We start from the raw sequence: 26,895 nt of genomic DNA, 5'->3' as shown, positions 1-26,895 counted from the left end.
ACCAGTATGTTTTTTCCCTTTCTTCTTGGAGGGACCTGACTCCTATGCCCAGCAGTAGAAATGTGCCAAGACTTGCTCTCCATCCAGGAAGCCTCGCACTTTACAACCGCCCCCAAGCTGTGCTGGGAAGGAAGGCTTTAGGGAGCTTCAAAGAAGACAAAGTAATTGATTGCTACTTGGAGCAGATAACCCATAAGCTGTCCATGGGTTGATGGAGAAATGGTTACTTAATTTTCTTCAAAGGATTGATCTGTCAGGAGAAGCAGCCAAACTAATTGAGTGTGCTTGTTCGCACCCTAAGTGGGAACAGTTGAGTCTCATTTCTGTTTGGATCAAAGAACGTCACGGGCCGTGCCTGGAGTCTCCCTGTAGCATGCATCAGGCTCGAGAAGGGCTGGGGTTGCTGATGAGAGGCCATCCTCCTTGGGTGGGCCCATAGAACTTACCTGGCCCTGGCCCCTGTCTCCCCAGGACTTTGTTACTTTGGTAGTGGATGTTGTTGGAGTAGTGACATTCAAGAAATGGATTGTGCCTTCCCACCAGGTTTCGCATTGACAGCCTCGCCCTGCTGCCGTCTGCCTCTTCCCCTCAGCCCCCCAGAGAGCCAAGCAGAGCCCCATGAGTCATCAGTCGCTTTCCATCCGTGCCTTACTGGCCAGTTATGGCCTCTCCCCTCAGTTGCATTGTGTCATCAGGAAGCCATGCCAGGCTGGCTTTCCTGGAGCCAGCATCAAAGCTTTATTCACTGCTACAGAGTACCTTCTGCGTCTCACACAGGCCAGTTCCCGGGTGTCGGACAGCTCCAAAGGGCTGCCATCTGTCTATGAGTCTGAAGGCTCCAGGAGCCCCTGGGTCAGCCTGCCTTGCTCTCCCTGTATCCCTGCTTCTGAACAGCCTGAGGGGAAACATGAATACCTAGGATGAATCTACCCTCCGTGCCAGGAAGAGGAACTCTCAAGGGTGGAAGAAAAACAGCTTTTCCCCAAGCTAGAGAAGGGCCTAGGTCTGCCACTTGAGGGGGCTCCCCCAAGTGCCTAGTGCGGGGGAAACTTAGTGAGGAAGTCCAGGAGCACACAGGCAGCTTTGAGAAGTCATCCACCGTGAGATCTACGGCCTACCTATTGAGAACTCGAGCCATTTGACTATCGCCCTGCCAGAGCCAGAGCCAAAGCCAGCCAGCACCCTGGATCCTCAAGAGCTAGCCCGGGTCAGGGTACCCCCTTCTCTGGGGGAAAGAAGCATCAGTCCTCTCTCTGGCACCATCCAGATGACTAGAACCCAGGTTACAATCAACTTGTTCAGGTCACATGTTTGCTCTGGCTTCATATCTTGCCATGTCATTATCAGTTGTGTGTCCTTAGGACATTCCTTGCTGTCCCGAAATTGTGTCCTCTGCAGTCAGTGATCCCACCTTACAGGATCCCAGGAACGTGTCAAGTGGGAGCTCAGCACCTGGCATACAGAAGCACTCCATACAAGTTGTTATGGGCCCAGCAGCAGTCATAAAACTGCTGGAGGGAGGGGTCCCGTATCCAAAACCAAGCCCCGACAGTTTTTCAGTATGTGGCTGTAGAGAACCAAAGCCTGCTGTGACACCAGACCCCCACTGGACAGAGCCATCAACTCCAGGGAGAGTCCATGATCTCGTCATCCTAGCTAGCTCTGCGAGGGCCCACAGGCCAGTGTAGTTCCCTTGCTAATCCCAGGCACACCTACAGATCCTGGAATAGAAAGCCAGCCCACTCTCGGACATACAGAGGGAGCAGACGCATGCATTCCTTGCAAAAGCAGTCATTTGACTTTCTGTGCATAAAGCAGTCCCAGTCTCCTGTCAGCTGTGAAGTCTCAGGATGGGGTGGTATTTAGAAATCCCAGGGTGGCCTGCCTTTCACAAGAAGTCTGGATACTCTACCTAAGCCCTTCCTGAAGTCTGGTTAATGGCATGTGCCTGGGAGACTTGGTAGTGTTACACACTTGCCAATCTAAACTCCAGCTGTGGTGATGTTCCAAGAATTGACCCTAAAGCACAAAGTATTGGATTTCAAAGCTATGGAAATTCAGCTGGCCTAGAAATCCCACCGTAAGTAAGGATAAAGACTTCGCTTCTAAATGCATTTGGAGCCACCAACGCCAAGAATTAAATTACGGTATTGGCATCCATATTTTATCATGAAGGGATTATTTAAATACAGCGAAAGTCAATCAGCCCCGTTTATCGCTCCGTAATGAGCTATAGCCTGTCAGAGGGAGCCATGCAGGAAGGCTCAGCCCGGGGGCTGAAAGGACACTGGTTGGGAAGTGCTCTGCCTCTACATGGGAGGACCTGAAGACAGTAGCATCCCTCCATCTCGTTGACAGATACTTTTTCAGTGCCTGCCGCTACCCAGAACCCCTGGAGGGGGGACAGCAGTGAAGAGACTGGCTGGGGCCCTCCTTTCTCAGGCCTTAACATCTAGAGAGGGGGGAGGCCTCAACCAGGAAGGAAACGGTAAACGGGATTTGGGGGACTGGCAGGCATTGGGATGCAGTCAGGGGTGAGTCACATTGATGTGGTGGAGAGAGATGGGGTGGGTGGGACAACCACGGATGAGGGGTCAGGGCGGGGGCCCCTAGGAGAGGCCATAGGCCTGTGTAGCTCACCTACCTATGACTCCACAGGAGTTCTGAGAAACAACCAAAACCTATGAATCATTTTCCCACTCTGAAGAGCCTTGCTTGCTCTAGAGCCTGTGCTCAGAAAGCATGACTTTGTCCTGGGAAGAAGGGCTCTGAGTAGAGTCATGGCTCTGGAAAGTTAGGGTGCTGCCAAGCTCCAGCCACTGCTGGTGAGGGCCACACAGCTTGTGTCCGGGACGCACTCTGGGCACTGCAGGTGGTATGGCTCCAGGCCTCCCTCCAGTCCACTTGATGGCCCTGCCAGTGCTTGGACCTCAGGTTCATAAGGGAGGAACTCAGGACCCAGAGAAGGAAGTGGCTTAAGGGTCACATAGTTACTGCCAGAGCTGGAATTTAAACCCAGGTCTCTCACAGCTCCAAGCCCAAGATGCTTTTACCGAATCTGCACTTAGTGGTGAGGTGGCTCCTTCATGCTTGTTCCTTGTCTTCTCTCTCTTGACGCCTTAAACTTCCATTGGAAAATGGCTACCTTTCCTTTCCCTTCATCCTGCAAAACACTGCAGAAACTTTCCTCTTTGAAGATGGCCAGCCTTGATCTCTTTCTCCAGACTAGTCTTCCATGACATGTTATATATGTGCATATATATATATATATATGTGTGTGGTTATATATATATATTTGGTGGCACTTGAAGAATTTAGCATTTTAGGTATGATTGGGTACAGCACTAAATTACAATAAATCACAATGATCACTTTTGCAATTCTCAATTGCTGAGTAAAATCCACCTTAAAATGTAGTGCCTTAGAACATCTAGAGTCATTCGTTTTGCTCACAGGTCTATCATTTGCCCCATGGGGCTCAGCAGCACATCTCTGCTCCATGTAGCATCACCTGGGGACTGGCAAGTTGGGCCAAAGGTGTTGCTTTGTCCCTGCAAAGTGTCTCCATGGCTCCTTGGGCTTCCATACAGCATGGTGGGTAGGTCAGTTCTAAGAACATTTGCTGACTTGCCTCAGAAACCACATAGGATCACATTGACTATAGTCTGTTGGTCCAGACAATCACACAGGCCTACCAAGTTTCCAGGAGGAAGGACCCTGGCACTTGATGGACAGAGGGCCACAGTCATACTGTAAGAAGAGTGCATAAGGTGGGGGATACCAGTGTGGCCATCTTTGGGAAGAGTGGTCCATAAGAAAACCAATTTCAGTACCCCTCTGATCCTTTCAATTACATCAGGGAGGTCTCAGATTGGCTCTGGTTTGTCTTAGAACTTCTCTAACTCTTGGTTCTCTCTTATCAAAAGAATTGGCTTTCACTACAGTTTATTTTTAAAAAAAATTTTTTTTAAGATTTTATTTACTTCAGACAGCACAAGTGGCGGGGGGAGGCAGAGGGAGATGTAGACTTCCCACCAAGTAGGGAGCCCAACATGGGGCTCCATCCCAGGACCATGACCTGAGCCAAAAGACGCTCAACTGACTGAACCACCCAGGCACCCCTCAGCCACAGTTTAATTAAAGGATCTTTTTAATCTGTTTTTGTGGTCACTGTATTTATAGTAAATCTAGTTTTTCATTCATGGTAATGATATGACTTTTTTTTTAAGTAAATCTATTTTAGCAAAATGTGAGTGCTTTCAAGAGAAGAAGTAAGCACAAGCCCTACTTTGCTGCTATAGATCTACTCTCTCATGGGCGTACAAATAAGGCAGTTCCTTCGTCTCATGCAGCAAAAGCTTATAAACAGCCTGAGTGGCCATCAGCTGGAGAGCTGCTCAGTCACTGAGAGTCAGCCCTCCAGTAGGAGAGAGTGCAGCTGTGACCAAGAGTGAGGGGGATCTGTGTGCAAGTGTAGCACTGAAGTACATGGTTGTGTGGCACTAAGGTACATGGTTATGTGGCAAAAGCACAAGGCAGAGCGTGTGGCATGCTACCCTTTGTGACAAACAAGGTGGGGGGAGTGAGTGTACATACACTTGGAAATACATGGGATAGATGCTAAGAAACTGGGATGGGGGTGGGGGGAAACAACAGGGGAGACTTATCACCCACTGTAAAAAATGTCACACCTTTTAATTTGTTCATTTTTTTTTAATTTTTATTTTATTTATAATAGTCACATAGAGAGAGAGAGAGAGAGAGAGAGAGGGGCAGAGACACAGGCAGAGGGAGAAGCAGGCTCCATGCACCGGAAGCCTGAAGTGGGATTCGATCCCGGGTCTCCAGGATCGTGCCCCGGGCCAAAGGCAGGCGCCAAACCGCTGCGCCACTCAGGGATCCCTAATTTGTTCATGTTAAAGGTTTTATTTATTGAGAGAGAATACAGCAGGGGGAGCAGCAGAGGTAGAGGGAGAAGCAGACTCCTTGCTGAGCAGGGAGCACGATGCAAGGCTCTATCCCAGGACCCCGAGATCATAACCCAAGCTGAAGGCAGATGCTTAACTGGGTGGCTAAGCGACCCTGGCACCCCCACACCTTTTTAAATGGGAACATAGGCATGTGTTGTACATTAAAAGAGAATGATAATCTAAATATTTTCAAATAAAACAAAATGGCACGTCTTCTCCCTTTCAAATAAACAAAAGGCAGTGCTGGGGTGGGGAGTAGGAGGGACATGTCCTCCCTCCTTGGAGTGAGGCTCCCCTGGGAGGTGCGCCACGCCTCCGGGGTCCCGAGGTGTGATGGAGACATCTGTCCTCCCACCTGCTCTGCCTATAAGGTATGGTTGCTCCCCAGTTGGAGACTTGGCCTGCACCGTGTTCCGTGGTCCTGAGCCCCTTGAGGCTCTTCTCAGTCAGCTCCCAAAGACACCTGACCCCCACAGGTCTGCCAGACCCACTGCCAGAGCCGTGCACGCCTGTGTACCAAGATGTGCTGTTAGACCCAGCTTCTTGTCATTGCCCTGTTCATGATGATTGTCACCGCCTTCCAGGTTAGGCAGAGCTGGCTAGCGAACAGCTCAGCCTGGTGCTGCTTCCCAGCCCCGCTGGGCCCCAGAAGGTCTCGAAGCCATTTGTGTAGGAACGTGGAGATTCACTTTTCTCTTTGTTGAATTTTAAGCACACAGATGACATACCTCTTTTTCCTTTGAAAAATCGGAACATAGCATTTAAACTCATGATCATGCCTGGATGGCTCAGATGGTTAAGCATCTGCCTTTGGGTCCTCATCTCAGGTCCTGCATTGGGCTCCCTGTTCAACGAGGAGTCTGCTTGTCCCTCCCCTCTCCCCCTGCTTGTGCTCTCTCTCAAATAAATTTAAAAAACATTTTAAGTTAAAAAATAAACTCGTGACCTTGACCACCCCCCCACACACACATACCCTTACTCCCACCTCATCCCCTCCAAAAAAACAATCATTATGTGCCTTGCCAGATGTTTTCTTAACTGTCTCTTTTACGCCCACATGCTGGAACCCATAGAAAATACACAGCATAGTTCTCTGAGGCTTGATTTTACACAAATTGTGTTCTACTGTGCGTGTCATTTACTGCAACTTGCTTTTTCTGCTCCACGGTATGTTCTTGAGGCTTAACTGTGTTGAAATAGCCAAGGATCTAAGTGCATCCTTGTCACTGGTTTTGCACTGAATGGGCATATGCGTTTTTTTAGGCTTTCCCTTGTGGGAGATTTGGGTCCCTTAGACCCGAATCCTGTCAACATCCTTGTTCACATCTCTTGGCCCCCATTTTTTTTTTTGGGGGGAACGTACCAATTGCCAGGTCATATAGTGTGAAAGTTCCAGTTTAAATAAACAATGCTAATTTGCCCTTCAAAGTGGCTGTGTTAACTTACTCTCCTACTAGCAGTGTTTGAGAATGTCCGTTTCTCTGTGTCCTCATCAACACCTTTTTCCCAGTCAATAGGTAGAAGGTGGGATCTTGTTTAAATTTTTTCCTGTTTTCTTGTGAAGTTGAGCACCCCTGTGTGTGTTCATTGGCTGTCCCCATTCCCTTGTCTGTGAATAGCCTGTGGGAGTCATTCACATTCATTGCAGAATCTTTTGGCTCTTAGAGATACTTTCTAATAGTTTCACTGAGTCTGTAAAATCATTTGTTTTATATGGGTTAAGCTTCAGTTTTGATGTGATCAGGTTACTGGTCTCGTGTTTATATTTTTTTTTGTATGTGTTGATTCTTTTCATTTTTTTTTAAGATTTTATTTATTCATGAGAAAGAGAGAGAGGTAGGGACATAGGTAGAGGGAGAAGCAGGCTTCCCGTGGGGAGCCTGATGTGGGACTCTATCCCAGGACCCAGGATCACGCCCTGAGCTAAAGGCAGATGCTCAACCACTGAGCCACCCAGGTGCCCCTTACTTACTTTTAAAGACCTTACTTACTTACTTTTAAAGACCTTAAGGTCACATGGATGTTCTCCTAAATTGTCTTCTGGCAATTTTCTGTAAAGTTTTAAACTGGAATCCTAGGCCCTACCCCTTTTAATGTGAAGTTGGTGAGGGTGGGACCCAGCCGATGGAGATGGGCAGCGGGATCTGGGAAAGGCCAGCGCATAGGCCACAGGCTACTCCTAGGAGTCAGTCATGGAGGCTCCTGAGGCCGTCCCGCCCTGAAGGTTCTCCTCTTGTCCTAGTACCTCAGCACTGGCATGGCTCCTCCGTCTTGGAGCAAAATCCAGGGCACCAGCAGGCATAGGACTAGACTGGGTAGGCCTGGTTGCCTGTTCGTCAACCCTCCGCTGGGTCATCCTCCACCCAAGACACCGTGGCCATCCAGAGATGAGCACACAGCCCACGTCCCCAGGCCTCCAGATGGAAATGCCCATAGCCACTGTGGGAGCAGCCGAAGGTGAGGAAGGAGTTCCCCGAGACAACACCGAGAAGCCCACAGATGAGCCCCCCCAGTATTCCCTGTTCTCCCTTGAGGAAGCCTACTTTGTTTCTCCTTAACTGCTGGAAAGCTTCTGAAAAGCCAGAGAGGCTCCCTCACTACAAAGGTCCTGGCTCCCTGGGGACACTTGCCTTTTAGTTTTCTTATGAAATCTCTCATGGGGGTTTGATGTCTCAATTGCATTTCTGAAAGTTGTTCCGCTTTGGGGTTTTGTCCTTCCTTTTTTGTTCTTAGTGACAGAGAGGGTGGGTCTTCCCTCCCCGCCCCCCCCCCCCCCCCCAGCCCTTAAGTTCCCTAGGCTTTATGAGAGGGTTGCCTTCCTGCAGACCCTACTGTCAGAACAAATCCCATTGACACCGACACCTGACACCCACCCATGGCTTTCTTGCTTTCTGGTCACATTCCCAGGGGCATTGTCTTCTGTAAATGTAGAGAAGAAATCCTAGGAGCCTGCTTAGAGAGGGGAAGGGGAGGAGAGAGGAGAGAAAGGGGAAAAGGAAAAGAAAAAGCATCCTTGATAGTTTTGTTTTCTATTTAGAAAGGTAAAGATTGCCATTAAGAAAAAGCTTTAAGTACTGAGTCAAGAAAACAAACTGCGTGCCACAGAGAACATGCTGGTAAGAATGAGTAGGCTGGCTTCACTTCTGAATACGGAGGGCTACTTGTCTTCCAGTAGGGCACTCATTGGACATGCTGGATGACATAATTTTTGGAAATCGTTTAAGGTACTTGGCTGGGTTGTTGGGAAGGGGAGGAAGATTCCTGCCACAGAATAAGAAGAAAGTACCACCCGGAGAGTTAATCCTGCCCAGTGCTGGTGTTTGCCTCGGGGCTGCTGGCCTTGAAGCCCTTTAAAGCCCCAAACAGATTAGCTTTCAGAGGGTTAGACCGAGCTGTATTTGAGGAGGTAGTGCTGAGAGAGGAGGGAGACTTGCCTATCCTCTGTAGATCTGAAGGCAAAAGTAAAAAGGGCAGGGGTGGGGGTGGGGGGTGTCCTTGGGGACTACTGAGCCCAAGTCTGTCATCACCTGTGTTTGGAGCAGGATTTCTACCTTCTGTGTTACCTTCCCTCCCCTCCCCCACCCCATCCCCTGTACATTTAAGCCAAATATTTGGTTACAGCGCTAGAGAACTCACTGGGGTGACACAGGTGTCTCACACCCAGTGCAGTAATGCACAGCTGTAAATTTGCTAAAATTCCTACACCTGTACACCTAAAAATGGGTGCATCAACTATAACTCTAAAGCTGCTTCAGAAAAAAAGCCCACCTACCATTCTAATCAGAAAGTTCTTCTAATGTTTCAGTTTTATTTTCTGCACTTGTATTTTCTTTGTAAGGGACCCTTTTTTTTTTAATATAGCAAAATCAGAATAATACAGTTTTTATCCTTTTTCATTGCAAATTTCAATGTCTCTTCCAAGGTCATTGCAGTTACTGGTAAATAGGATTTTTTTAACTTAGATTTTTCATACATCATTTTTTAAAAAGATTTTTAAAATTTATTTTAAAGAAAGAGAAAGAGTGCACTCAAATGGGAAGGAGCAGGAGGAGAGAATCTTCAAGCAGACTCCCTGCTGAGCACAGAGCCCAGTGCGGTGCAGGGCTCAACCCCAGGACCCAGACATCATAACCCGAACCGGAATCAAAATTCAGCTGTTTAACTGACTGAGCACCCATAAAAGATTTTATTTTTAAGTAATCCCTACACCCAACATGAGGCTCAAACTTAAAACCCTGAGATCAAGAGTCACATGCTCCACTGACTGAGCAAGCCAGGCGCCCTGAATTTTTAATCTATACTTCAAAAATACATTTTTTTTCTCAAAGATTTTATTTATTTATTCATGAGAGACATAGAGAGAGGCAGAGACAGGCAGAGGGAGAAGCAGGCTCCATGCAGGGAACCCGACACGGGACTTGATCCTGGGTCTCCAGGATCATGCCCTGGGCCGAAGGCAGGTGCCAAACGCTGAGCCCCCCAGAAATCCCCCAAAAGTACATCTTGAGTACCTTCTCATTTTAAAATAATTTCAAGGAATACATTGGTATATGATCCAGAAATTTAAGGTCTCCCATTGACATACCCACACCACACATGCACTCCCACCATCCCATTTAGTGTCAGGAGTGAGTATCAATTCTCACTTCCCTTTCCATAGGCAACCTCTGTTCACAATTTGGTTAAACATAATTTTTAAATGGGTATATAATTTTACATTTGATAGGGGAAAAATCATAATTTTTTCCCTATTTGGGGATATTTAGGTTGTTCCCTGTTTTGGTTTTCTTTCTTTCTTTTTTTTTTTTTTTTTTCTTTTTAAACATGGGACAGAGGATTCCATTGGAGGAAATACAGAGCAGACCATAGATTTAATGGTCCCATGTTACTCTGGTGATGTCAAAGCCATCAAGGACAGGTCCTAAATTAGGTATCGAATGTGGGCATAATTTCCAAGTAAGAAAAGGGGTCTGGCATACAGGGAGGATTCTATGTTAAATGCTTTACCAATCTGTTCTCATGTAAAGCACCAAACATCTCAAGAGAAGAGAGATTATTCCCATTTTACAGACGGAAAACTGTGGTTCATAGGGGCCATGTGCCTTGCCCCAGATCATACACCAACTAGTACAAAGCTTGGCTCAAAGCTGCCAGACGCCAGATTGGAATCTTGGTGGTTCTGTAACCAAGCAGGGGACTCTTGTTTTCCTGTCTTTGCTTAATTTAGGCGCACACTGTCATAACTGTCAACCACCATTTGTCTACAAGGAAGCACTGAAATGTTACAGGGATTCTCCATTTGTTTTTTGTTTGTTTGTTTTTTGTTTTTTTAGCTACAGCTTGAGTGCTTCATGTGCAGTAAACATTGTACTAATGTTTTATGTACTATATTCAGTTATCACTTTGAGAGGGGTATGCGTTATCCTCATTTTTCAGATAAGGAATATGAAGCCCAAAAAGGTTTAAAAAAAAAAAAAAAAGTCCCATATGACTCAGAGAAGGGACTCGGTCCCAGGTGTGTGTGACTCCAAGCCTGGGCTCTGGCCAAATTCTGCTGCCCAAGAGAACACAAGTCTGCCTGAGGGCCTGTCTCCATCAGGCTGGGTCGCCAGACCGAGCCTCATTTTGTTCTTCCTCTCCTTCTCCCCAGACAACAGTGACCTGATCGCGTGCACGGTGATCACCAAGGATGGCGGCATGGTCCAGCGATTCCTGGCTGTTGACATTTACCAGATGAGTTTAGTGGAACCCGATGTGTCCAGGCTTGGCTGGGGAGTGGTCAAGTTTGCAGGCCTCCTGCAGGTATGATGGCCAAGGACTCTGGAAGCTGTTCTTGGTTGGCTTACACACACACACACACACACACACACACATACACACACACAGGAATCATCTCTATGGTTAATTTTTGAGGATACAAAGAATACGTGGAGAGATTATGATTGAAAAAAGTTAAAATACTGCACAGATAAGGGTCAAGTGTGCTTTGACCCAAACCCTCAGTTCTTAAACTTTCTCCTGCATTGTCACTATGGTCCTTCTGGAGCTGGTGCTCTGCCAAATGCACATATAAATACAACTACATGTACTGTTTATAAACATTGTGTACACATACTTGAGAGGGTGTGTGTGTATGTGTGTTATAGTGTCACATTGAATGTATTCTAAACTTTTTTTTTTCCACTCAGTATATGTCTTAGAGCTTACGTGTTAGTATATGCAGACTTACTAGTATTCTTTATTTATTTATTACTACTAGTGCCCTATGGCTGGGGCCAGCTTTTTACTTTACACACAGTGCTGCCATGAACAGAATTGTCCTTAGTTCTTGAGCAAGGGATTCCCTAGGCGGCTATTGCAGTGTTCATAACTGCTGCCAGATTCTTCTCTAAAGGGATTGTTGCCACCAGCAATGTATGAGTCCCCTTGTCCTCACCCCCTTTCTATCAGAGATGGACTCTAAATTGCCAAACACCAAGTCAGGACCTGGGTTTTTCTTAATGTGTGTCTGTCTGATGGGCGACTAATGCCAGCTCATCAACTGAACAAAGCAAAGAACTGGAAGTGCTGAAGACAGCTTTCCAGCTCCTACCCCCTGTCAGACACACACACATACCCTCCCCGCCCCCATCCAGTCCCTGAGCATCCAGCCAACTCTTCCTGGCCTGAGGCCTGCCCTGCTCTGAGGCAGCCCGTTTCCCTGCTGGGCAGCCTCTGGTTGCTGGCAAGGTCTGGCTCAGGCCAACCCACGTCCACCTCTGCACAGTGAGACCTGCTGGCCGCATCCTACTCTCTGAGGGAGCCACCGACGTGTTTGAAGAACCCCCTTCCTTTTCCATCCACCCCCTTCCTTTTCCATCCACGTCTTTCCATTTAAAAAAATCTCTTTTACAGAGGGTGATGTGAGAGACAGTATGAAGAATCCTTCATTTAAAAAAAAAAAAGACTTCCATGTAAGAGGTTGTCCATTAGGAGACTTACTGCTTCTTATTTATCTAGACTTAGGATCAATTTCCTTTAGAATTTAGTGTCAGGAGAGTGTTTTTCTCCCTCAAAGGATTAATACATGTCCTCCATCAGACAATGAAAGACCCATAAACCTTTCCTTTTGGTCGACTTCCAGTAGTTACTATTTATTTGTCAGGCCGTTACTGTGTGCCAGGTTCTCCACTTTAAATGTGTAGTAGCTCATTTAATCCCCACTGCAGCCTTCCGAGGCAGATATTCTTTCCAAAGAGCCCGTGCCAGATTTAACACCTACAAACAGCAACCATCTCACCTTGGAAGTCTTTTTAGCATTTTCCCCACCTCCTGTAGCACATCCGACTTCCACATCTACCTCCTATCTCATGCCTTTATCGTGTGACACCTCAAAGTCTTGTGGGAAGCAGATTCTTTACATAGAATCCATCCCAAGGTTTTAGATGAGATCTGTCCTTAGCTCACTTGCTGTGCGTGAGTTTTCTTCTGCATCTTTCAAATGCAGCTTTCTTCACATGCCTGCTAAAGGGTCCTCCCTGTCCCTTTCCCAGGGCTAGTATTTTCCTTTAGGGACTGGATGGGTACCAGGATGCCCCCTTCTTAAGAGAAGCCAGGAGGAAGCTGGTCAGTAGATGTGTGAATATATCTAAGATCACGTCAGATGGTGATAGGCTTTTGGTTTGCTATCTGTAGTTTCTTAGAAGTCATCACTGCTGGTGTCCGACTGTTTGAGTCCCCATGACCCTCTGATGAGGCTGGGGTACCCATTTATCCATTAGCTTCCTCAGGTCCTCATGGGTAGGATCCCAGCCCCTGCAGCCAGCACATGGTCACTTTGAATATCCTCTCTGTGAGGCTTGGTCTGATTTGTGCCCACCCTTGACTCAGGCTTGGGAGGCTGCTCCTTTGGAGCAAAAGCAAAATTGAATTTGGCGACCTCTTTCTTGATGAGACACAGATCCCACAGCTTCCAAGTTGCTACCCTCCTCCTGAACCCCGCGAACACCCTTTCTTTTGCCCCTTCTCCTGTAGGACATGCAGGTGACCGGCGTGGAGGATGACAGCCGCGCCCTGAACATCACCATCCACAAGCCTGCATCCAGCCCCCACTCCAAACCCTTCCCAATCCTCCAGGCCACCTTTGTGTTCTCGGACCACATCCGCTGTATCATCGCCAAGCAGCGCCTGGCCAAGGGCCGCATCCAGGCAAGGCGTATGAAGATGCAGAGGATAGCCGGTGAGTGGCTGACTCTGGCAACTTCCTTGGAGCCCTCAGGCTCTCACATTGTCCTCTAGAAGAGGACACACGTGGCTTAAGAGTTCATTGGGTTTTGGTGAAAGGACAGGGAATCCGCTCAGAATTTCCCATTCCCCCAGTATTTGGTATCTAAAAAGTTTCTAGGGCTGCATGGAAGAGAAGGAGAACCCTCCCTCACCAAGAGGCCATGAACATATACAGGCATCAGTGTGAGACAACTGTTCTCCTACACACAGGAATCTTCTAGCTCATATTTACAAAATGCTTGCACATTCCTCTTAACCCTTGAGATCAATAGAGTCTGTTCTGCCCATTTCTCAGAAGAGTAAACTGAGGCTCAGTGACTTGCCTGGAGTCACATAAGCAGCTGGTTGGCAGACCCCAGACGCGGAACTTCTGACTGTAAAGCTCATCCCTTCCCCCGCCCCCTCCAGCTGTCATGAGAGGCGGCCCTGCTTGGCAAGGGGCCATGATGACCTAGCACTAAACTCAGAAGTTGTTGTATGTGTCATAGGCACTGTGGTGGATTTGTGAGGAGACCTAACACCGCCCGGTGCAGGGAGGACCCCACTTTCTTAGAAATCAAGGCACAAAAATGAGGTGTTCCATTCATCAGGGCTGACAGCACGGCATTCCCCTGGGGAATGGCTTTCTATCAGCTCTTCAGACTATAAATAGTCTTTCTCCAGACACCAATGCCTTTCAGTCCAAGCACCGATGGTCATGCCGGTGTGGTTGCTGGGAGGATTTCCAGCTCACTTGGGGAGGAGGAGCGCTTTCTAAAGGGATTACCTAAAATTAAACACTTGGCGGGCTTGGGTTCTGGACAGTACAGATTCGGGTATTTACTGCGCGTGCCTTGTTGATTTGCCCAGGCCTGCATCCCATGCACTCCTCGTTTCATTTCTCACTTAGTTGAGACTTGGCCTGTGGAATCATTACAGAAGCGTTTTGTAATGTGCAAAGTGACTTAAATCATTCAGTCCTTTCCCTTAGATTTATTTTCAGAAGGTGTTTTGTTGTTGTTGTTGTTTTAAATGTAAAGCAATTTCTCACCGCTGGCACAAAGGCTAAATATTTCATTTCAAAGTTGAGAATTATGCCGTAAAGTGGCTGTTAGAACTAATGCCTTGGGTATTCCTTCAATTGATTGTAAAAAGCCGCTCCAAATCGCTATATCATGAGATTTCTTTATGGAAGGGAAGACAGCGACTGTGACAGATAAACACATGCTCATCAATACCCACTCACACACGCAGATATGTTCTCCCTCACACACTCTTCGCCATGCGCATGCACATACGTGAACTTCACGGCACACCTGGCCCCATTTGCTTTGTGGTCTGAAATTGCACCTGCGGCTATGCCCTGGCAAGGGTCTGTTGCGTGCGGAAGCCAAGGATCCAAAGTGGGGACTGGCCAGCATCCATTTCTGGATCTCCCACTAGGCACTGGTCAGGTTTTGAGCTCAGGCAGGAAGGACCTTTGGGGTCCTGCCAGTCTCCCGCCGGTCTCCACAGTTCGAGGCTGCTGGCTGCCTGCTTGGCACTGTCCAAGTGACGTGCCTGACAGAGCCGCAGCCACTGCGGGCTACAGCCCACCCCGTCCAGAGCCCTGTCACCCACACCCCCGGCCCACGCGATGAGCATGAACCCCGGTGTTGTTTGAACATAGCCCTCCTGGACCTCCCGATCCAGCCGACGACCGAAGTCCTGGGGTTTAGACTTGGCTCCTCCTCTTCCACCCAGCACCTGCCTTTCCGTTTCTACGACCAGTGCCGCCGGGGCAGCAGTGACCCCACAGTACAACGCTCTGTGTTCGCATCCGTGGACAAGGTGCCAGGTAAGCCGCCCCCACCCCACGCCGCCTCTCGTCCCCGGCTGGGGGCTCCAGGGCTTGCTCTCTGTTGAGCCTGCATGAGCCAGCTTCCTTTCCCCTCTGAGTCCCGTCGGCTAGAAGCGCCCGTTTCTTAGAATTCATTAAAGTATAGCCCACGATGAAATACAAGCCCTAGAAATAAATCTTGGCTTTCTCTTTGGTGTTCTGCTGCCTGGGTTTGGTTTTCCAGAGATTTTTTTCTGGGGATGTAGAACTTCTCAGAATTAAGACTAAGAAGTTTCTTGGAAATTTCTTGGAAACACTTAGATTGTTAGTAATTGAGGTCGTGGGGGAGTAGTCTCCTTCTCCATGTGTGATGACTAAAGAGACAGTCAGTATGTGTGGTTCCTCTTCCAGCCCCTGAAGAAGTGAGAGCTCAGAATGGGCTGTGCCAGGGTTTTCCATCCAGGAGCTGGGAGCACCTCTTCCCCCTCTCTCCAAAGCTCATCTCGAACCACCTTCCCCGGCCCCTCCCAAAAAAGAGAAACGTGAAGGGAAAGTTCAAGGGCAGCTTTGCTTCCCCAGAAGGGCCAGCGGGCTCTCCCCTTCCTCTTCTGGTGCATCCACCTCAGATAAATCCGTGATCCATGTATACCTGGATCCCTCAAAACAGAACCTCACCCTTGGTTACAGTACTTCCAAAAGTTGGCCAAGCTGCAAGCGTTTAGGGTTTTGAACTCCAATTGATATGTTGCAAAATGTTTTTGAAAGCAGTTATTGATATAAGAACAGCTATTGATTTAAAGTGCCGCCATAAGGACCTGTTCAAAATCAGTGTCCTTCGTTTCCTTCACTCCATGATTTATCCTATATCTGTTCTTTGATTTCATTACTTAATCTTACAAATATATATACTGTGAGTATGTGATATTTTAAAACCTAAACAGGATGTGATAAAAGGAGAAATACATCAACTTTGCCCTGGAAGTAATCACTGTTAACGATTTCTTACTTCTCCTTCCAGAAGTGTTCATTTTATGCTGTGTATAAAATGTCTGTTTTTACACATGGGATCGTACCACATATGTAATCCTGCACCTTGCCTTTTCTTTTTTCACTTAGTGTTACATGTTAATGCATATAGATTGACTTCATGCTAGTTAATGATTAACTCTTGTATGATATGTTACTGAGTGACTGGACCAGAAAATCTTTTAAAACATGTTGCATTGATGGACATTTGGGTCATTTCCAGTGTTTTGCTTTCCAGTGTCATAGTAAACATCCTTGGGGCGCCTTGGTATAACTCTGCAAATCTTGAGTGTCTGTGGGATAAATTTTCAGCGGTAGATCTGCCGGAGGCTTTTTGTCTCAACATATGTAGTCCCAACATGCACTCTGGAAAAGTGTGCCAGTTCACGCTGCCACTCCCTGCCTGTGACTGTTTTCATCCTTAAAACCAGCCTTAATCTAGAAGACCAATTGTTGGCACGGCCTGTTTTCAGCTATGAAATGTGAGATAATTCTGCTACTCCAGGTCTGGAGCATTCTTTTTTTTTTTTTTTTTTTTTTTTTAAGATGTATTTATTTGAGGGGGAAGTAGGGACAGAGGGAGAGGGAGAGAATGTTTCAAGCAGACTCCTTGCTGAGCATGGAGCCTGACATGGGGCCCGATCTCACAACCCTGAGATCATAACCTGTGTTGAAACCAAGAGCCAGCCACCTAACCAACTATGCCACCCAGGCGCCCCTGAAGGATTCTTTATTAAAAATTGTCCAGGTTGCTTCGTCTCCTATAGAGATGGTTTTTAAGTAAATATAAATGATGACCATGAGTCTAGGTTAAATACAGATTGGCTTGGTAAGAAATCATTCCTTTTTCTTTCTTTTGTTCTTTTTTTTTTCTATACGCAGTTATAACTTACAACATTTCTATAAGCACTGCTTTGTGATTTTTGTAATTGAGATATAATTGACATAAAACATTATGTTAAGAAACCATTTCTTAGTGGTCATTAGTGTTTCATATCAGGAACGAATGGGTTAAGGAGGAAAAACCCTGGCCTTATATTCTATTCCATCCTTTTTTGGAACAAGGCAAGTGTAAATAAATAAATAGAGCCAAATGTCACATTCTTCAGCATCTGCATAATCTTCTGTTTGCAGAAGGCTTCACAATGCCTGATTGCTAACTTCTCCCGCCCTGCCTGGGCTCCAGGAGAGAAGTGAGGTCATCCAGTGCTGGGGGTGTGATCCTGTCTACCATGGCCTGGGCCTGCCCAGCAGGAGGGCTGGCATAGTTAAAATGCTGGAATGCTTACAGTCCTGTTGTTGGCACCAGGGTTGGGGTATTTGAGGTTGAGCCATTTGGGATTGTGGCAGGGCAAAGGTAGCTGCTGAAGCTGGCCATCTGCCCCTTGCCTGTCTCTCACTTTTGACAGCTCTTAGAAGTGCCACTCAGGTGTGGTGGGGAGATGACTGCTCTGGGCCCTTGGGGAGAGAGGCCTTGCTGCCTTCCTTGCACTGGCCTGGGTTGGAGTTGTGACCTAAAGAACAAATAAAATCCCTGAGCCTCAGCATGACTCAGAGAGAGGGGAGCTCTCCCCACCCTGCCCCTCCTTACCACCTGCTGTCTCAGTAGCCTTCCCCACAGTCACCCAGCATCTGGAATCATCCTTGATCTTCCTCATTCCCACCCCATCCCCACTGGCCTTTTCTGCCTCCAGAGTGCATCACATCTTTTCTCCCTGGCCACCAGCCCTTGCTCTAGATTATGCAGGAGCATCTTCACTGTTCTCAGGCATCCAGCCTCACCTCTTCTTTTTTGGCCAGAGGGATCTTTCTAGAACATAAATCACATCCCATCATACCCCTCCCTGCAACCCCTCTAGCAGCTTCCCATTGCACTTGGAAGAAAATCCTAATTCTCACTCTGGTCTAGTGTGGTTGTTGTGAGATTGGCCCCAGCTGGTCTCTGAGATGAACAGCTCCCTCCCACTTCCTTCTGTCTCCTACCTGAGCTATACCAGCTCCTGCTGCTAAGTCAATGCTTCTCAAAGTTTTGGTGTCAGGACCCCCCGTTGTACTCTTAAAAAAAAGTTTTAAGAATCCCAAAGAGCTGGAATTTATATGGATTATATTTATTGATATTTCAGGTGATACAAATTAAATCTGCGAAATGCTTTAGCTGTTTACATATTTATTTTTAAAATAAAAATAAACCATCACATGTAAATGTAAATAACAGTTTTTTTCATGAACAACTCTGTTTTCCAAAGCAAAAAAGGAAAACAAAACAAACAACCAAACTTCATGTTTTATATTTTTGCAAATCTCTGTAATATCTGGCTTAATAGAAGGCAGCTGGGCTCCTGCATCTGCTTCTGCTTTCAATCCATTGTCATAGCATACATTGTGTGGCCCCTAAAAATCTCCTTCATATACTCCTGGGAGAGTGAACATAAAAGGAAAATGCTATCTTACTATTTTTTACATGAGTAGTTCTGACCCTGGGAGCCCCTCAGGGTTCCGCAGGCCATACTTTGAGAACCATTCCTCCAAGTTACTGGGCCTTCTCCTGCTTTACGGCCCCCTTATTGAATAGTCTGCCTTGGATCTGTGTGTGGCTGCCTCCTCTTACGGCACAGGCCTCAGGCCATAGGCTGCCTCCTCTAAGAAGTCTTTCCTGATTCACTTCTCCTTCCTCTACCCCATTAGCTTGATTTATTTTCCCTGCAATTCCTTACCTGGATGACATATTTGGGTATGTGGCTGTGGCCTTTCTTCCACACGAAGAACGTCACTTCCATGGGGACATGATCTGTCCTGCTCATTGCTGTATCTCAGTGCCTAGCATTGTACCTTCCTTCAGTATTTATTAGATGGAGAATGAGCCCGCACTTGTGCTCTGCACAGCCTTAGAGCAGCTCCCACTAAAGCCTTCCGCCTGAGTGAACACTGGGAAGATAAAGTTCTCTCTGGGGTCCCAGCCGTGGGCTGTTTAGTCTGCGGCACTTGGGCTAGGGAAGAAACACCAGGGAACAGAGACCCCAGAAGATCTTAAGCATTCTTCTGCTTCATTTCTGTCACCAGAGTGAACAAGATGTACATCCGGGGTGGGCAAGTGCACCCACGTGATAGATTTCGCTTGGTTGCACTCAACTGAATTTCCTCACCCTCACCTTGAAAATTTTCACAAGCCAAAGCGTGGGGCCACAGGGGGTCCATCAGAAGCATGGCCTCGGTTGGCCTCTGATGCTTGGCAGCCCACAAGTGCCACCTTGCCGTCCCTGCCCACTTTGGGAATCTTGCTCTGTGTCCCTCACCATAGGCCATACGGCTGCAAAAACCCCAGGCTGCGTAGGATCCTCACTCCTCCCTGGGGGCTAATTAATAGTGAGAAAACAGTTCTGCTTGCCTGCCTTGGGGAAACTGCTAAAGAAGCTGGCTCTGTTAGGACATACCTTCCGATTTCATCTGCAGGCCCAGGTGGCTGTTACAGAGCAGTTTGTTTCCCCCCTTTTCAAGCTGGAAATGATTATATTTGAAGAAAAGGTATCTTCCATTTTCTTGCAAGAGATACTAAAGTAGAATATAAATCAAGGGCTCTTAAGTGACTAGCCACTTTGGTATATTTTTCTTCTTCCACTGGGCTTGGAGAGGAATCACAAGTTCTGTTTGTTAGCCGATTTTATGTTCATGGCTCTCGCCCCTGCAGAACGTTCTGCTCCCCGATGGTAGAGGCTTGGGAGCGTGACTGGCTAGCGCCAGGAGGGTCACCAAGAAACAGCGTGTCCAGGTGCACAGGCACGGCCAGATCTAGCATCTGCCTTTGGGGTACAGCCTTCCATAGTTAGTGCCCTCGAGGACATGTGCCACCAACCCACAGTGACAGCTGATTGCTGGAATCTGCCAACGGAGGTAGGATGTCCAGAACTAGACCGTAGAGGCATCTCTCCACAAACACCAAGTGGACCAGCCCACCCCCAAGCAGAAGCTGTTCCCAGAAGTGCCCGTGGGAGGGCATGGGCAGCGGTCTCCAGTCACAGGGCCAGGGCTCTGTCCTTACCTCCCAGGGCAGCCTCATCCCCCATGCTAGGTTCCTTCTGGCCCAGAGGCTGTTCACAGATGTTCACCTGGCATGCTGGTCATGGTGACATGGAGGGGGGCACAACACCACAGTCCCTGTTGCTCAGGTCTTCCCCTGCCCCTCCCCATTCTAATCCAAATTTCTTCCTGGAGCCTTCTGTGTGGCTGGTTCCTTCTCAGCATTAGGATTCCACTCAGATACCTCCTGGGGAGGGGGTGCCCTCTGCTGGGGACCCTGACCCACCCCCAGGCCCTCTTTGTGTGGCAGGTGGCTTTTATTTGTTTACATGAAGGAAATTCACATAACATAAAACCTTTTGAAAGGATATGGTTCAGTGGCATTTAGTACATTTGCAGTCTTGTGCTACCACCGCCTCTGCTAGTTCCAAAATACTTTCACCATCCTTCCCCCCCACCAATAAAAGGCAATTCCCTTTTTTTTTTTTTTTAAGATTTTATTCATTTATTCATGATAGACACACAGAGAGAGAAAGGCAGAGACACAGGCAGAGGGAGAAGCAGGCTCCATGCTGGGAACCTGACGTGGGACTCGATCCCGGGACTCCAGGATCGTGCTCTGGACCAAAGGCAGGCGCCAAACCGCTGCGCCACCCAGGGATCCCCCCCCCTTTTTTTAAAGGCCATTCCCATTGAGCAGTCGCTCACCATTCACCCTCCCTCAGCCCCTGGCAACCACTGCTGTGCTTTCTGTCTATGGACTTAACCTGTTCTGGACATTTCATATACATCATCCATTGCATAGCCTTTTGTGTTTGGCTTCTTTCGCTTAGCGTCATGTTTTTGAGGTTTGTCCACATTGTAGCCTGTGTCAGAGCTAGCCACTGTGTGGATAGGACACGTTCCACTCATCCATTTTTTCACCCACTGACGGCCACGTGGCTGGTTTGCACCTCTTGGCAAGTACAGACAACACTGTGTGAGTGTGCTTGTGGAAGTTTTTATCTGAACACCTGTTCCCAGTTCTTTGGAATAGCTACATCAGAATGGAATGGTTTTCCCACAATCTTCAGAGCCCTTGCCATTGGCTGAAGTTGGCCCATTGGTTTTCCTGTCTGGTCACTTGCCCTACTCTTGCGTAGAAGGCCCTGGGGTCCCTGTCTGGCTCGCCTTCAACTGCTGATACTGAGTGAGCAGGTGCTCAGTGACTGTCAAACCCGGGTAGGGACATGGATCGCTGGACGGAGGCAGGGCCTGATGGATTGTTCAGTGTCTCATCTTCCCAGCAGCCTATCAACTCCTGCGGCAGGGCGTTGCTGTCTTGCTCGAACCTCAGTCCGGCACCTGTTGGTGGTGGCTCAGGATGCCACCTGGAGAGTCAGACTTCACCTGCCAGGGCCAACCTCTACTTTACAGTCTTCTTGTCCCAACTTCAGGTCCTGCTGGGTCCAGGGCACCATCTGTCTCTGAGCAAACATTGAAATCCCTGAGCACAGGGGGAGCACTGTGCTTTCCACAAGTGTTATCTTTATCAAAGGCAAACAAACCGGCCCTATCAGTCACTGACCCAGAACACTTAATAGTTCTGTGGAAAGGCAACCAGTTCCAGAGCCAACTGTTGGCAGCTGAGTAACTGAGGAAGAATGCAAAGATTACAGTGTGCTCAGGGCCAGCTGAGCTGACCACGAAGCCTCGGAACTGACAGCCAAAAAAAAAGAAAAAAGAAAATCAATGTTTAATTCATAGACTTCAATCCTGACTTCTCTCCTGGGATAATGTACTAGGTGCTAATGTCATCTCGTGACAGTGTTTCCCAGAAACTAATTTTTTAGGCCCATTATTTTTCTTGTTTCCGATTATAATGCTGGAGTCAGTTCTCTCCTTCCAGCTCCCCAAGGCAAAAAATGCCCTTTCTGGAGTCACACAGGAAGGAGAACCTCCCTGCCACCTTCCTCTGGTCTCCTCAGTGCCGCCCCCCTCCCAGCCTTGAGTTCCCTGGCCAGAGACTAACCACTGGGTCAGCTGAGTTAGAGAAACTTGATTCTGACCCCAAGACCTTTTTTTTTAAAGGCAAGATGTATTGAGCTGCTAAGCACTTTATGCAATTTTCTCATTTGATCCAACAACACTCAGAAGGGAGGTTTTCCATTTTCCTTTTGTGCATGTAAGGAAACTGGCTGCCCAAGGTTACACCAAGTGCCCCTGCCCTTCCTTTAGCGAGGCCATGAACTCAGGTCGGCCTGCGTCAGACCCTGAGCCACTGCCACCACCACCGCCACTGCGCCTATTAGTTCTTCACTCCATTTTGATACATCTGAAGTGAATTCTCCTTTTCCAATTTTAGAGATAAAGGTGACCTCCCCACAGCCACCTGATGCCCCACTAGTATCTGGCAAAACCACGTTGTTGGCTCCAGAAGTGGGTGTGTTTCAGACAGAAAACATCAGGTTTCCAGGAGCAATGGGATAAAGCTGACCGGAAGAATGAACTGTGCCAAGCAGTTTGTATGCATTGATTCTATGCTCTGGACAATGCTGTGAGCTGGTACCACTTGTCTTGTTCTACATACGGGAAACCAAGCCTTGGGCCAAGGCTGCAGAGTTCACACAGGGCAGGCCGAGAGCCATAGCTCCACCACCTGCCTCTAAATGCCCCTCATCTCAAGGCTGGCATTGGTGGCGGCTGAACCCCGATGGCTCTGCCACTTGTCTTTGATTGTCAGAGGTTGGTGAGACAGACCCTCATTAGAGAGCGGGCTGTCAGGTGGCCCTGGCCATAGACAGAACATTCCCCGTTCCTGTCATCTGTATACTGCTCTTCACACTGTCAGCCACCAGAGTCCCCCATCCGCCACCCCCCAGATGAGGGATAAGCCTACACAGCAGCCATATGGAAAGTCACTCTTTTTCCCCTAGAACCCCCACCTCCAGACTGAATAGAGTTCACAGTCATGTAAAAGCCCATCCTTGTATAGATTTGTTCCTGGTCCATTAAGACCAAAAAGCAGAAATGAGACTTAAAAAAATCTTGCCTGTGCAAAAGCAGCAGCATTTGAACGCTCTTCAAAGCTTTCTGGCAATTGTGTCTAAGAGAACAGCCTTTGAGTGGTTGGATCAGGGGTGTGGGGATCAGCTTCCACTCAAAAATCATCCCTGTGCTGAGTCCCAGGGGTCCCTGCTTTCCACGCCCCCTTGTGGAGCCCCCAGGGTGGCCGTGAAGAGGGAGTGTGGGCACACTGTCCAGCTGGGAGCACACAGCCCACAAGAAGTCACGTTCCCGAATCAGGGCCTGCAAGGTTCCCTCACCTGGAACATGCCCCCAGGTTTGGACTGTCTCCCAGTCGACACACAGGCATTTGGTGTCTGAGGAGCACTCTTGCAAAACAGAACAGACAGCAAGCAGAGGTAGCCTCCAGGTCCCAGATGAGCCTCCCTAGGGGGTGGAGACAGAGAGGAGGAGAGAGTTCCACAGAATTAAGTTTTGCTTCACCTTTCCAGGTCATTACCCACCTCACTGCGGGTAATGTGTGTATACTGGGCACACTGGGTACTGTGTACCCAGGAGCCTTCTGGTGATCACAGCATGTCAGAGAGCAGGGAATGCAACGTGAGCTGCATATGGAGAAGAGAGTGGAGAGCCTATGCTGGAGGTTGTGGGAAGGGACCAGACCCCAGCTTCACTCTGCCCTTTGACCTTGACTGCACTTTGGAATGTTCTTTAGGCTAAGGCAGGCCCCCGAGGGGCAGCCTTGCTGGCAGCACAGAATGCGCGGGCGTGTGTCAGAGCAAGTGGCATGGCTGCGTGCCCGTGTGTGCACCCCAGCACACGCTTGTGCCCGCCCCGTAGAATGCAGCTCCTTCCGCCCCTTGGCACTGTCAGCCTTTCTAGTACAAGTTGAGCACATTTATGGTGGGGTAGTTGGAAAAAATAGAAGAGCAACAAGGAAAGATAGGATGCACTAAATATCTCCACCCTGAGTTGTCCATGAAACAAATCCAGTGTCCTTTCCCATCATGCTTTCTGTTCGTCCCTTATGGGTATCTTTTCTCAGCAATGATGTTTGCTCAGGTGAGAGTCAGCAGAGGGGGGTGGCGTCACATAGCACTAGAGCATCAGGGTTCAAAACGTGGCTCTACCTTCTACTCATTATGTGGCCTTGGGCCACTCGGCTTACGCCCTGCGCCTGTTTATCCACAGAGGAACTGGGAATGTGCTGAACACTACTAAACTATACACTAAAAAAAAAAAATAGTTAAGATGGCAACTTTTATGTTATGGGTATTTTACCACAATTAAAAAGAAAAAATAGCAGGGATGAAAATGTCACCCACCTCATTAGGCTGTCTTGAGCATGATGGGAGTTAATCCACATAAGTGCCTAGCAGGACACCTCATGTGTGTGCAGTGTAAAGCAAAGGTTAGGCTCTTGGTATTTTTTATTGTCACTGTGATTAGTCAGGGCTGACCCTCGGGACCCTAAATAATAGGTTCCCTTTCTACGTGTTAAAACAGTTTGCACAAAGTTAATCATCCAGCAGCACCTTCTGCTGTAAATAACAAAGACACACCACCATTGTACAGATTTGCTCATTTAGAAAGACTTTGCATCGGGTGCTGATAAAACACCTGGGTAGGTTTTGCCTCCTGCCAGAGGGCCATGAAGACTTTGGTTCTGGAACGTGCCTGAGGCCCCGTAGCTCCTACAGGCAGAGCCAGAGAAGAGCAGAAATCTGCCCTATGACCCCAGCCCAGCACAGGCTCGCTCCCTGAGATACCAACTACCATCCGTGCTTCCTGTCTGCCTGCGCTGGGCCGTGCCCACAGAACCCCGCGACAGCCCTGGGAGGCTGGTGCCACTTCTCAGTCTGTGGACCAGGGAACCTCAGCCCAGGCAAGGGGAGCACCTGGCCTACTCCCCACACCCATGTCTTCAGTGCTGAAGATTATTCAGTGGCAAAAGGTGTGCTCTGGGAACCCTATGAGCTATTGTGCTCCATCCCATAGTGTGAGCCAGGAGCATGGAAATCAGAGAACATGACTGTATTCTGTGGATACAAGTGTCTGCGACCAAAGGAAGAATCCATAAAACTATTTGAATAAACTTTATGAGCCTTTTCCTATAGATGTTTATTTTTTGCTGCTGAGTCATCCGTCCTACCACCGACCGACAGCCTCTCATTAACAGACAAGTGATAGCGAATGGCAAGGATCAAAGGCTCATTCGTGGGATAAAACCCAGAAACAGAGAAGAGCCTAACCTTTCATTTTATCTGTGAATTGGAAAAAGACCACCCTGATTTGATTTTTTTTTCCCCTTAAAATATCTCTGAAATAGCTCAAGGAACCCCAGGGTCCCCCTAGAACTGGGTTTGAGAAGCCCTTTACCACTTCCCAGGAACCCATCCCTAGTGCCTGCCTCGGGATCCCAGAGAATGAGATGCCAACTAAGTGACCCTGCTGAGTGTGCAGACAGCTATAAGGAGGAGTTGTTAACTCATGAGGACCCCCTAGGAGTGGCCAGAACCAGAGCAGAAGCCAGGCATGGGACACAATAGTGGTGCTGCGTGTTCCCAGAGAGGCATCAGTCATTGGGTCCTCCACACATTTCTTTCCTTTAAGCCATTCCTTTGTGGCCTCTTCGAAGCAAGGCAGCTCCTAAGGGCCAGGGAGAAAAACTGAAGAGGACAGGAGATGAAAGAACTGGTATTTTTTTCAGAGAAACCTTAAAAGTTCCAAGGAAGTTCTGTGACAAATACCCCCAAGAGGGTCAGGAAAGTAAGGGCACGTGTAGCAAGTGTTTCCTGAGGTTTCTTTACGAGTCAAATAATGGCATGCCCAGCACATGGGACTGGATAGGGGAAAGGGACACACGAACAGGTTGTGCAGAGCAAAGAGGTGGGCGTGGCAAGAATAGCACATGCAAAAGGCCTGAGGGAGCAGGCGACACTTGGTGGCGTGGCCTGGGTAGGGCAGTGGCAGGGAGACAGGCCACAATGCTGGTTGGGGTCCCAGTGGCTGGGGGCTTGCAGCCTGCTGAGGAGTTAAACTGTACCCTGGGAGCTATAGGAAGCCCTTGGAGGTGCTAAGGCCAAGGAATGAGGAGTCAGGGGACTTGGGCTTTTCCTCACTGGAATCCGGAAGGGCACGGGCGGCAGAGACAGAAGGCCCTCTCTGCCCGCCCATTGGCATGCCACACCTGCACAGTAGGGGTGAGAAGCGGTCTCTCCACAGAGCTACTCCCTTCTCACCTCGGTGCACCCCCTTCCATACCTTTCTCTGTGTATGTACCTACTAGGCTTGTACTACCGTGTTGCATGGCCTTTGTATTTTTTCACACAAGCGAACGTCGCTTTCACTCTTATGTCTTGGATTTTTTTTTCTATTAGTTTACATGAGTCTCCACTTTCATTTTTATTGCTGCTGAGCAGTCTGTCATGTGGGCAAACCACTGTTTATTTAGCCAGTCCCCCATTGATGGACGTTCAGGTCATGGCCAATTTCTTGTCCTTAACAAATAATGAGCGCTCTGCACACCGTTGCGCAAGGATTTCCCTGGAGTAAGTAACCATGAAGCGAGTCCAGAAATATCTGGGGCTGTGGCCCTAACAGGACTTGGTGGCCAATGAAGTATGTGGGTAGAGGAAGAGGGAGGTTCCCAGGGCTAGTTTAAGGCAAAACATCAAGGAGTCTCCCTTTCTCTCTGGACCTTCTGTGTGCATGTGGCTACCAAGGGCATTTTGACGATCCCAACTTCTGAGCCAGCAAAATCTTCATTCCTGCAGATGTTGTTCTGTCCAGGAGGCCACCAGGAGCTGTGAGGCC

The 26,895-nt window shown here is 48.3% G+C and overlaps 1 protein-coding gene across 5 annotated transcripts in view; it reads left to right on the top strand.

Moving 5' to 3' along the window:
* CLEC16A (C-type lectin domain containing 16A) overlaps nucleotides 1-26,895 on the top strand; it is a 197,789-nt gene that overhangs the window by 131,599 nt on the left and 39,295 nt on the right. For all 5 annotated transcript variants that reach the window (XM_041748308.1, XM_041748306.1, XM_041748309.1 and 2 more), the window contains 3 exons: nucleotides 10,621-10,772; nucleotides 12,984-13,188; nucleotides 14,884-15,051. In XM_041748308.1, coding sequence (XP_041604242.1) covers nucleotides 10,621-10,772; nucleotides 12,984-13,188; nucleotides 14,884-15,051 — 525 coding nt within the window. The remainder of the gene's footprint in view (nucleotides 1-10,620; nucleotides 10,773-12,983; nucleotides 13,189-14,883; nucleotides 15,052-26,895) is intronic.

Source organism: Vulpes lagopus, chromosome 3, assembly GCF_018345385.1.
Source record: "Vulpes lagopus strain Blue_001 chromosome 3, ASM1834538v1, whole genome shotgun sequence".
In the NCBI taxonomy this organism is placed as follows: domain Eukaryota; kingdom Metazoa; phylum Chordata; class Mammalia; order Carnivora; family Canidae; genus Vulpes; species Vulpes lagopus.
Note: the sequence above shows the minus strand (reverse complement) of the source record. Positions and strands in the feature narration are given on the sequence as shown.